This window comes from Branchiostoma belcheri, unplaced genomic scaffold, assembly GCF_001625305.1.
Source record: "Branchiostoma belcheri isolate BF01 breed outbred unplaced genomic scaffold, Haploidv18h27 scaffold125, whole genome shotgun sequence".
In the NCBI taxonomy this organism is placed as follows: Eukaryota; Metazoa; Chordata; class Leptocardii; order Amphioxiformes; family Branchiostomatidae; genus Branchiostoma; species Branchiostoma belcheri.
This window is the reverse complement of record NW_017802658.1, coordinates 76,114-89,003: the sequence shown is the minus strand read 5'-3', so window position 1 is coordinate 89,003 and position 12,890 is coordinate 76,114. Positions and strand designations below refer to the sequence as shown.

Sequence of the window (12,890 nt, the reverse complement as noted above, 5' to 3'; positions counted from 1 at the left end):
ATATGTATACATACTATCTAGTATTCCTAATGATACATGTACATAACATGTATCTTGGACCCACTATCATTCAAGAAAATTAGATCATAATACTTGTAGATACAGAATGTTTTTTACTTTATAAAAGATTTCTTATATATAATATAGTACTATTAGTAACTACACCATGCTGTGTTACTTTTTCAGAGAATAAAAAAGACAAGACTGTACCTTGGTGACCTAGCGGGAGGGCTTTTTGGCGGGGAGGAGTAGCCATTCTGCTGTTGTGCAGCGGCAGACTCGAACGCCTCCGCCTGTCGCTTCACGTTCCCCGCGGGGGGCTGCGGCGCGGGAACCACCGGCGGCGGAGGGATACGGGAACTACTTCCCGCGCTGGGCGAATCCTGCCTGGCGTGCGGCGGCGGATTGAAGTCATCGCGCGATGACGGGGGCCGGTAACGCTTTTTACCGCTTTTGAAGTCGTCGATGGCTGCCTTGATGTCCTTGCATATTACATCTGCAGGTATTCGGTCCGTCTGTGGGGGAAGTAATCATTAAAACAAGCACGAGTGAAGAACTACAGTCATGCCAAAAACTTCCTGTTTTTTCCAGCAGATACCAGAAGACTTGGCATGCTGGTGGAAAGCCAAATGCATGCTGTCTTGCAAAACTGCTTATCTGAAGGAAGTTCAGCTGAAACAGGAATACCCTAGGCAATATAACAGCTGGTTTATCTCATTTGGTTATATCAGATTCTGTTCATGGAGCTTGTTCTGTCTCTCATTAAAGACTGATGCATACAAAAGCTTTCTAGCTACAGCATACAATTTCATGTCGCTTTAGTGCAATGCTTTCAACAGTAACTACACTGGGAGGTTTTCTACTCTAGTATATGAGCTCAGCTATCACCATGGTACTGGAGGCTGGGATGTCTGGTTTCTATAGTGACAGAGAACTTAAGGCTTCTATTGGATAGAGATTCATTGTGATAAAGGTTCCTGAGCTCCTATTGGTGCTTTCATCTTTTTAAATCAGTATCCTGATTTAAACGGTCACAAGCTTTCGGGGCAGGGGCCCAATCAGCCCAAGAGCAAGATACTTGTAACACAGGCTAGGTCAAGGGACTGTTCATTATACTGCATCTTAAGGGATCGTTCACAAATACTACACCACGTACCTGAAACATGTGCATATCTGGGAACTTCTGGTTTGGGTCCTTCACAGCGAGAACCAGGATGCTGTTGTAGTTCCCCTCATTCATAACAGCCTTGTTTATAGTGATGCTGTATGTGGAAACACAATATATAAGATGTTGTTAGACAAAACTCAAATGTAACAATCACGAAAACATTCTACCTCTCCCTTCTTGTAAGGCCATGTTGATTTGATTATATGGATGACATCCACGCGCGCCTGAATTTTTGGTCGTTTCCAAAAAATAAAAGAAGTTTTCAACCATACTGTAAATCGTACAAAACAGTTGCAAAATGAGCAAATATATACTGTAAGTTGATAAAAAAACATTGGAAAACGATACCAATGTTGTAGAATATCCAAATCAAACGAAAAAGACGAAAATGTAAAGAAATAAATTTGAAGAGTAGATCATTCGCCAACCATATTCTGTGTCATTTGTTCAACCTCCGTGACTACGGAGATTTTTTTTTGCAAAACTTTTTTTTATTCGCACGCTCGCATCAGTTTTGGGGTTACAGGAGGATGTCATCCATATAATCAAATCAACATGGCCTAACTTAATTATACAGAAAAAAAAAGACAAGCACTAAAGACTCACGCGCTGAGCGGAAAGTTCTCCAACTCCTCGTGTGTCTCGTTGTCGATGAGCAGGACAGCGCGCTCGTCCACCGTCATGGTCATCTCCTGTGTCCAGATCTTCCCCTTCGCGTCCATCAGCTTCAGCTTCCTCACACCGTCCTCGATGGTCAGCATGGCGTTTTTGGGGTCCATGGCATATGTGGCCAGGTGCTATATGAGAGACAAGGAAAAAAGGATTTCTATGAATTTGAATGTGCATCTTATGCCATATACTGTGCCAGAAACGCACAGGCGTGGGAACGTATTTCAGGGCTGTTTTCTTGTAGAAAATAATGTAACAGGCCAGGTTTTTAATATCTTTATAACATTTTTTTTTTTAGATTTTAGGCTTTACCCAAGCAATCTTTCATCTCGAATATACATTGTAATAAAGATGATTTTAAACCCCTACAATGCTACATTCTAGCAAATGATAGTTGAAATCAATGATTTAAAGTTTCCTTTCAATTGGCATTTTTGGGGTCCGTGGCATATGTGGCCAGGTGCTGTACCACAGCCAAGGAAAAAAGGATTCTATAAATCATACACGTCTCTATTCTACTCTTAACTACATGTAGTAAACGGTGGATAAAATCAACCCTTTATGGTTACCTAGCACCAACAGTGTTCCAAATGTCTATATTTGCTCTTAGTTAAAAAGAAAATCTGATAAGAATTCTATAAGCATCTGTCATTTTTCATTATTTTCTAGGATCCATAGCCAAGTAGCCCAGTAATCCATGAAACAGTAACTGCAGGATTCGGTTTTAAGTTGATCAAACAGCATAAAAAAACGTAACATTTTTGAAGATTTGCTTGATTTAGAAAATACATTACTTTAAATCTATAATTTCCTACCAAATGCAGTTGCATTTATAAATCTACACTTCTCTTGTTATAAGATGAAGAACAATTTTTCTTTTGACTTTCCATGAACCTAAACTGCAAGGTGTTAATGGATAGATGAAACAAACCCGGAAAATCAAACTACAACTATGGATAACAAACTGCTGTCATTATACAATGTCTGGGACTAGACTAGTTTGTTAGTTAAGTAAGTGCCCACCGTTTTGTGAAAGAAACAAATTGAACAGCAAAACAAGGGGATGTTTTTCATGCAAATTAATTTTCATGCAAATTAATTTTCCAGAAGAATCATAACAAAGCTAAGAAGCAGTAACTACATGCTACAATGTACAAAGATTTTACAGACAATGAAACTACTGAGAACTGACTACAGAGGCGAAAAAAAGTCATTCACACAATGAAATGCTATGAAGTAGTGACACTATATGGTATAAGAAGGGTACAACAAAACTATGACAATGAAAACACAAAATATATCATTCTGATTTTTTAACAAAGATTGTAACAGATGTGACATAATTAAGGTAACGTAAGAAAAAGAAAAGTGGAAGTGGGCACGTACCTCGATGGGGTATCCACCTACCTCCACGGGAAAGCTCCTGGCTTCTTCCCCGACATCGCGAGCTTGCGCGTATTTCTTACGCTGCTCTGTAAGGGCGAAGATATAACAAGCTTTAGTTGATGCTAGTGCATAATTATACTAAAGGTTTTCTATTATAGCATTGGTATCAACAGAATAGGATATGAAAATTGTTCTCAAACAGTGAATGAATAGTGAGATATCCAGGAAGGTCTTGGTGGAAAAAAAATGTAGTGGGACCAAATTCATAATTTTCCTGAAGGCTTGACAAAGTGTGCAGCTTCAGCTTTTCAAAAGTGAAGTTTAAATATCTTCTAATAAAACCAGTACATGTTTGGTCAATAGGGACATGACATTGTATAGGTTTGCAGACCCTAAATTTTATTCTGTCAAGGCTGAATTGCCAATCCTTTCTGTGACTTATACAGCTCTGAGTGTCAAAATTGAAGAAAAAAATCATCATTGCACAACTGAAACTCGTGCCTCAATGCAATACATTCAAATAAAATATAACTATAAATTGCAATACAGTCAAGCAAACATACAAAATATCATAACATCAGGCAAGACCAACTTGAAGACACAAGGCTGAAAGAAAAAAATGAATGAACATGGAGCCCATGGAAAGAAAAAGGGTATATGTTCATGCACGTTGCATGCAAGATCTTCACAGTGCAGCACCTGTTAGTTCTGGAGACATACCTTCTTCGTCTGCACATAGCAGGGTACAGGGTACAAATGTAGCGGGGGAAATGTTTCAACAATTAGGGTAGGGTTGGACATGGGAAAGGGTTGACTACATACTAGATTATACAGTATACCATCAATGGCTATGGAGAACACAGGGTAACATCACAACAACAAAACAAACATTAATTTTCATGCAAGCATGTTTCATGAAGCAGGGATCCATTATGATTATGACTGGCATAATTTCTGTAAATGAAATGTTGTTAGTACTGTAAGAAACAGAGGCAAGCAGTACCCCTGGTCCCGGTTCGGGGTTCGAACCCACGACCTCCCGAGCACCAGCTTCAAAATCTGACGCTCAATTTACCACTTGATTAAAAGGTCTAGACCCATCGGCCGGGTCAGTTGGTAGCGCCTATATATATATAAACCCCCACTGTTACAGTACAAGATTTATAAGTAACATAACACATACAATTGCTTGCAGTTTTAGTCATTAAAAACAACAACAGATTTTGTTTGTAACCCAAAAATTAATATGTGGATAATAGTAATTATATCTGATTCTAAAAATTAACACTCAGTATTGCATCTTCAATGTTTCAAAATGAATTCCAGTTCTTAGCTATAGCTCACTGTGCATTGGAATATGGCAGCCAGTCTCCCCAGTTTGTCTATGCCTTAATATAGACTTTAAACATTAAGAGGGCAGTCCTAAAGTTCAGCTGCTGCCAAAATGGATGTCTAGTAAACACTGTTAAATGTCAACACCCACATATCTGGGGGTTGTCTCAAAACTCATCCTATTCTTTCCAAAAGGGATTAGTTTAATGTCACTGTAGCTTTAAAAATGACTTTGTTTTGGAAACAAATTTAACATTGTAAAACTGATTTGGTACAGAAAAAATATAAATTTTTCTCACTTTTTAGCTGACCTGCTACATGTATATGATCGTAACTGAATAATTATGATTTTTTCCAGAAAGCAATAATTTTCTTGCATATTGTGGAAGCCTATTTTATATTCTATAAAACGATATTACATAAAAGTACAAAATTAGGCATATCTACATTTTGTAGATTATATTTTAAACAGCTGTTGCGATAAAACCGTATGCTACCATATCTCCATGCAATACCCAACATCCTACATCCATAACAAAAACTAAATGTGTTAACATATACAATACCACCATCAAATTTAAAGCATGTGGATATGGTATATGGTTATACTAAGTCTGCAATCTTAGATAATGAGGAAATTAACTGACCGTGTTGATTGTCTACTGACATCGTTAACACAACAGGTGTAAGGTACAATTCACCTCAGCAAGGTGGAAAATGTTGTCTGCCTTAAGAAGAACTAGTTGTACCTATTCTAGTGGTAGGACAACTTTTCCCTTCAGGAATTTTTGCCTTGGGGTGAAATACATGTAACTTGATAGTGCTTCCATCCTACACACACACACACACGTTTCAAGAATAAAATAAATAAAATCTCTACTTTAGATGTAGAGTACTTAATTGTTAGTTTAAAAAAAATGTCAGACAGTAAAGTTTTGCTTTCAAGGGGGTGAACATGACTACAATAGCTTAAAGGCTCATTAGGCCCAGGAAAAAAAATGCTGTGTTTCCTGTTTCCAGACCAACCCCTAGAAAAACTGAAACCTTAGCCTTTTTACCTAATTTTTTTGAGCTGTTTGACTTTTTCTAGCTCCATGATCTGACACCTGAGTGTTGAAAAGTTGTATAATCTGTTTTCCAACATTGACATTGAAAAGATAAGTCATGAAAGTCTAAAAAAAAGATAATCCTTACTAACAGACCATACCTTTTCAGGACTGAAACAGGAAACACAACATTTTTTCCTAGGCCTAAAACTTAAAATCATGTAGTAGTAAATCTACATATTCCAAAGTATATAAAATACCAGGACTTGTGTTCTTACCATATATTTCCTTGGCACTTGGTCGGCTGGCTCCGTTGAAGCCATTTTGGTAACCGTTTTGTCCGGAGGGAGCGTAACCACTGTGGGGAAAAAGAAGAGGGTTGGTAAGAAAGTCTTAAACATAAACTTCACATTCTTAACCATGATTAATATGTCACAAAAATTTTGGTTTTGATACATGTATTAAAAATAAAAACAGAGACATCATTCTTGATATTACTGTATGTCATACACAATGTGTAATACATGATGGACAACTGAAAATTGAAAATGAATGTTCACTGTTTGATCTACGATCTCTTGTACGATCTCTTATATCATTTGAATCATTAATATCATCATTATAATAAAAATGAAAAGTGAACCATTCATTTTGTATATGGTAAGAGCTTTCTCTTCGTGCTGCACGGGAATTTTTAAAATTAATATACCCATTATCATGTTAAAGTTTAAATTTTCATCAATACACGTACTACTATATACAATTGTATAAAAGCTGAGATCTACATGCATGTACGAGTCTATACAATGCCATATAACTACAGTTGAGCTTTAAAAACACACTGGTAAAAAGGATTAAATGAGCTCTAATTCTATAAGTGTTACAGACACTGGGCTCATCAAAGGTCAAACATGACAAAGTGAAGGTCATTCCAACAAACATGGTGGACTCGTGCTCCATTATAGAACATGCCTGACAAACCAACTGCACATGCAAGAAACATTGTGCACGACAATCACATAACATTCAAGTGGACTTGAAAAGAGGCATTAACTTCATAGTGTACATGTACATCTATCTATAGTACGTTGATATTACACAATGGTTACACAATTTATGTCATAATGATATTAGGCTATTGAAGGTACGATGATTGCATGACATAAATTAATCATAAAGTATAACTTATGCTGTGATAATGATAGTCATCGCAGACTGTATTGAAATTATACTTGACAATTTGCACATTTTATAAAGACACGCAAATTCATTTTGACACTCTTTGGAGAACCAATATTTGATGGTAGAGTGCCTCCAAGTGCAACTCCACAAGTAAATCCTAACCAATTGTCATAAAGAATATTTTATGATATGCATGCATTTGACATGTTCTCTAATTTTCAGTAACTGTTATTTTGTACAGGCTCCTAGCAGGTTACAAATTTACAGAATTCAACATGACTTTATAAAAAAAATGGCTGGCTCGAGCCAACTGGAAATGAAAAACTTGTGTTCAGTTTTGTCTATGCAATGTCTTTTCCAACATTACCAGTTGGGCAGACATTTAGCTTAGCAGGTGGCCAACGCAATTAGCACAAATCAATAAAACTTTCCAAGGGACTTTCTCGCATGCAGTGTTGAGTTTCCAACACAGTTTGAACAACTTATATATCACGTGCATGCACGTTTTTTCGATACATCGTCTTTTGCAAATCGACAGACGTTTTGGCTCCTTTTGCAGTCACCTTTAAAATGGGGTGTGGTAAAAGCTGAAATGTCTATCGATTGAGTAATATTAATAAGCTTAAAAAGCTAATCTAATGTTAATGACGAGACAGACATCGGGTAAAAGGCTAGGGGTGTCAGCACATTTTAAATACCACCCAAAGGACTACTAGTCTAGGATACAAAAGATTTGCATTCAAAGTTTTATGCTTTTTAAGTTTCGTTTTAATCCATAAAGAAAAAACTGTGTACTGTGGTTCATAATTGTTTTTGAAAGTGCAAGTTTTATCCTTTTTTCAGTTTCCTTTTAATCTTGAAAAAAATGTGTACTGTGGTTCATAATTGTATTTGAAAGTGCAAGTTTTATGCTTTTTTCAGTTGTTTTTACAGTAAAATGTGTACTGTGGTGATATTGTAAGGGGTGCTTTTTCCTAGTGGTGTTATATTATATTAGTGGTGACTAGGAAGTTCCAACGCACCTTGAGTCTGACATATCTCAACATGTACGCCTGTATGAGCATTGTCAATGGCTGGTCCAAAAGCTGCAGGGGGTAAGACAGGACAGGGGGGTGTCAGGACAGGGGGGTGCCAAAGGAAAGCGGGTGCCAGAGGAAAGGGGGGGTTGCACAGGAAGGGGACAGACATATGACAGACAAAAGTAATGAAGAAAACAGACAATAAAGTAGAAGTTAATGTAAATATTAAGTTGGAAGGTATGATATCACAGGTTTGTTTGGGAAGAAAGCGAATGAAAGCAAAAGAAAGAAAAAGCAGCAAGGGAGGGGATGTAAAAAAGGAGGTTATCTTAAAAGCAAGAAACACACATTAGCACTGACATATAAGAGTTCTATTATAATTATGATATGTACTGGTTGAACCTGAATAACCTTATAAAATCCTTAGGGTAGTTCAGATTAACTATATGTAGTACTTTAATTTGAGTCTATGATAATTTTACTATCATACTGTGTTAACTTTTAACAAGATTACAGACAGGAGAATATTTCTGACTCAAAAAAAATTCTACTGACAGCAACATTTCTTTGAAATGGCTTGACTTAATGTGTTTGAGACCCTTTGCTGCATTTTTATGTGCAGTTTTGGTGCTTTACTCCGAAACGGAGACATCCTTTTTCGATCAATACCGGAGCTTTCTACAAATGGGCTGAACATGTTTCCATTTCACGCATCAGGTGACAGCGATCATTTGACACCCACAAAACGGTGATAGCCGTGATCAATTCTTGGCTGTAGTACAACCATAAGAAGAAGAGTTAAGAACGTCGGAGCAACTTGCTTGTCAAGATGACAATGAAAAATAAGAATTAGCAATTCTTGTACTTTCCATGAAAGCTGTATTCAATAATTTTCTAAAAAAAACCTTTTTGTTTTCTTTAAAGATATGAATAGGCCTGACTTACATTTGCTTTCAAATTTGGTTGTTATATTTCACTCCATAAGTATGGAAGGGAAACATATTTGTTTCTACATCTTATTTGCTTGCATTAAGCAGGTATGCTATAAATCATGCTAAAGGAAGTTATCCCATTAAGAATTTGTGGGGCTTGATGCATTTTTAAAAATTATTTTCTTATCAATCAAGAAAAACAAGCAAATTATGCATTTTGTAGCTATAGCCTTTGCAGCTATCCTTTTAAACATTATCATTTCCTAACTAATATAATCACAAAACACTGATAAACAAGTATGCTACAATATTTTTCATATCCTAAAAGCAACTTCCTATAATGGAAATTATTAAATCCACAAGACAACTCAAGACAAAGTGCAAGACTGTCACATTAGAGAAATGACCACACACAAGCAGACATGCTTTTAGCTTTAGTAATGTGTTTGAAAACACATTTTGACAACCCTCGGAGGGAAAGACTGACAGGTATTAGTCATCAAGGTTGGTATTTTGAGCCCCAAACAGGCAAGTTCAGTCATCCCACATTCAGGCCACATCTAGTTAATTTCTTGGTTCCCTGTTTCAAAAGATCAGAATGTAGATTTGGAAGACCAACATGAAAAACTACATTTTATGAGAGGAAAGTCTGTACCAGGAGACAGTCCTATGTTTCAACATCCCTATGTTCCTTTATAGGCTTAGGATTGTCAGAGTATACTATGGTAGCACGTCGGCAGAACGTACTGCACCCGCGCGAAACCCGTAATGTATTGTACATAGCACTTTGGCAGAATGTCTCATATAAGGTGACCGTCGTATTCGCGCATATAAGGAAAACATCTCGTCTTTCCAAATGTAATATGTTGGAAAAGATATCCTCTGCAACGGACAAAATTCCAATGCAACGTTGACCAAAAATCTACCGAAAAACGTGAAAATACAGGGTTCTGCGCAGGCGCAGTGCGTTCTGCCGACGTGCTTACTATGGTTGAGTCGCCCATAGGGATATTGGAGACTGTACCTTATTATTAGATTCAGGGAGTATACATTCAGCTTGAAGTGTTTCTCCCAGTTCTAGCTAGCCTTCTGTTTTTATCTTTTTTTTCCTTTAGTTTTCCTTGATTTTGACCTTGAAAATTGCGACAGGAAACCAAGAAAATAAACTGTATGTTGTGGCCTTTTAAAAGCTACTCAGACGACAAGACATTGTGTCCTGTCTACCTGATGATCTCAGGCAGTTCGGGAGACTCGGGCCTTTTGTTGCAAGTCAGACAGCTCATCCTGTCGGTCGTGTTCGTGCATGCGAGCCGATGCGCTCATGCACGCAGACGTGCGTACGCGGAGACGTGCGTACACGGACGGAAGCTACCTGCGTCTGGGTTTGTCGGAGAAGGAGGAAGGGCGACCACGGGTAGAGGGAGAGGAACAGAAACAGGAGCAGCGCAAACTGAAACAGTTCATCTGCAGAAAAGAGGCCATTTCAGAATCAAAGGAGGCAAAATAATAGGAAACAACAATAGCTATTCCATTAAAAAATCACACCATGGTTTGATAATTGGAAATTCAAACTTGTTTTGAAATGCAAATTGAAGGAAGCCTTTTAAAATCGGAATGACAATGAAAGGGGGAACAACAGCTCAGACAAGGAGCAAAATAAAATTTGTTGAACTTGAAGCAAGGAGAATTAAAACTCCTTGGTAGAAACTAGCTATAGGATTCTAGTACTAGTAGTAGAAAAAAAAATCAACGAGCTAAATTGTAGTAATTGAAATAAAAGAGAAAGCATTTGGTCTGTTTCTCCCCCTTTTCATATTGTCTTGGTCTTTGATTGTTTTATTTTACCTGCACCCTAAAAAAATAAGGAACCCCAAAAAGAACATGATATTTTTAAAGAAAATGTTTTCTTGGTATCCACTATTTGTAATGGAATAGCATAAAAAACAATTGAAGGGAATAAGAAGAAATACTCAAAATCAAATCAGTTACAAGAAATTCAATAAGACATAATATTGCGTATGAAATAAAATGTCAGAGCAAGGAGGTTTATTCGAGGTTAAACCTTCTTGATTGTAGACAAATAGAGCATAGAGACATCAGGAAATGGTTTCATCAATTCCATGACAGGGGCAGATGTTTCCCTATCATTGATTTGTTTCAGCTTACAAGAAAATGTGTTATCATCAAGAAATCGATAACACATATAGCAGAGGCTTTATCGGCTAAGCTCCCTAATGTAGGACATGTATTATGGCCTATACTGGCACACATATGAATACCTTCCAATATTGTCTATAACCTTATAGGCATTACTGCAATATTACAAATATATATCATACTATATATATTACAAAACGTAGCATTTATATATAAGCCACTAGTCATGATCAATCAATTTTCCTATTATATAGGAAATTAACTGTTAATATTTTTAAGTCAAAGATAGACAATTACTGGAAGGGGAAGGAGTACAACATTGATTTTACCTAAGAAACTCCCACAAACTCTCACATTTTAACTCTGAACTTTAGAACTGAACTTTATATTTGTGTTGTTTAATGTTTAGCTTAAGAAGCGGATTTTTAAAGGCTATATAGCCTCTTTATCCGACCATTATTATGTTATGTTATGTTATGTTATGTTATGTATAGTATCTGAACACTGTACAAGTCATGTATACAATGTAAATGTATTGTGTACTAAACCTGTCTCTTATTATAACATTGTACATGACACTGTATATGTGTACCTTTAAACCAAGATGCATTTAAATGTAATAAACTTACTTTCTAAACGTGTAGTTTTTGAACAGCTATTGATAATTATAATTTTTTGTCATAAAAGGTTATTCTGAAAACATAACCAATCATTTATGCAGAAATCTGTTGCATCTAAATTTGCATATACAACTACTAATACATGGCATAGTCAGGACATCTTTTTTTCCTATAACAATGTCATTCCTCCATATATAAAGGGATACTACAGAAGTTCTTTGAAATAAACACCACATTTAAAGTGGATAAACCTTGTCCCCGATATCTGGAGGTACGGGCAGGCTTTCCCGTTGCCATGGTGATGGAGATTAGTTGCCATGACGATGAATATGTTCTGTATGACCCATACATCATCGACTGTTGCTTGAGTTTGAAGGCTGACAAAGTTTTTTGGGTGCGAAAGCGGTGGGTAGAAAAGAATTACAAAAGTTGTTCAGACGAACTCTACCAGAGATTGAGGCTCAAAGGGTGGATTATCCGTATTATCGTAATCCTTTTAGACAAAACAGGGCTGAAAATACTGGGTGCATGTGCACCTTAGTGCACCCAAATTTGTGTGCACCCAAATGTTTTTTGTAGGTTTACATATATGTCAAGATGTTAAATTTAGAGTGTAGTACTAGTATGCAGCATATTCTTAAAATCTACATGTAAGTATCAGAAAAATAGATCATTCTTGTAGTATTTTTCTTTAGAAACAAAACATAATTTAGTTTTCGCTGACATTCTACTTATTTTATCTTATATTGTACACCCACAGAAAATTTTGTGCACCCAATATCTAAGGTTGGGTGCACCAGTGCACCTATTCCCAAAAATGAATTTCGAGCCCTGCAAAACCATAATGCATGTGCATTTCTGTAAGATCTGGGTCCAAAAGACATCAACTCCACCACACCAACTTGAACAACTTCCTAATACAACTGATGTTGACTTTCAATGTACATAAATTTTGATCAACTTGCTACTGGCTCTAGAAGTGGGTTAGGATTACTTGTGTTGAAAAGATTAAAGAAGAAAAAAAAACAAGCAAAACTTTTATCCTAAAAATGTACAGTAGTCTTGAAGTTCTGTGCCTTTGAAATCATACTCGGAAAAGACAACATTTATATCCCTTGCTAATTTCCACTGCCAAAAGTTACTCTAACTTTTATTTTCCCTTAGTTTGACCATCTAGAAACACTGTGTACAGTTAAATGCTATATAGTCAGTGCTTTGTACAGTATACATTACTAGTTTAGAAGAAGTCACTGCGCGTACAAGACAACAAAATGGCCTTGAGGAACACGGACCACTTCTTGAGCAAACAACAACACATCTCTCCAAACAATGGTCCAAGTCTTCTGTGCAAACCCCTATGACCACATGATACCTTTGGT

The 12,890-nt window shown here is 36.7% G+C and overlaps 1 protein-coding gene across 20 annotated transcripts in view; it reads right to left on the bottom strand.

Moving 5' to 3' along the window:
* Positions 1-12,890, bottom strand: part of LOC109463379 (epidermal growth factor receptor kinase substrate 8-like) — a 64,948-nt gene that overhangs the window by 25,388 nt on the left and 26,670 nt on the right. For 18 of the 20 annotated variants that reach the window (XM_019760155.1, XM_019760152.1, XM_019760154.1 and 15 more), the window contains exons 3-7: positions 5,880-5,959; positions 3,224-3,309; positions 1,775-1,965; positions 1,157-1,262; positions 211-515 (exon numbers count right to left, since the gene is read on the bottom strand). In XM_019760155.1, coding sequence (XP_019615714.1) covers positions 211-515; positions 1,157-1,262; positions 1,775-1,965; positions 3,224-3,309; positions 5,880-5,959 — 768 coding nt within the window. Of the gene's footprint in view, positions 1-210; positions 516-1,156; positions 1,263-1,774; positions 1,966-3,223; positions 3,310-5,879; positions 5,960-7,805; positions 7,869-12,890 lie in introns of all 20 variants that reach the window. The other 2 variants (XM_019760160.1, XM_019760156.1) reach the window with 2 other exon arrangements.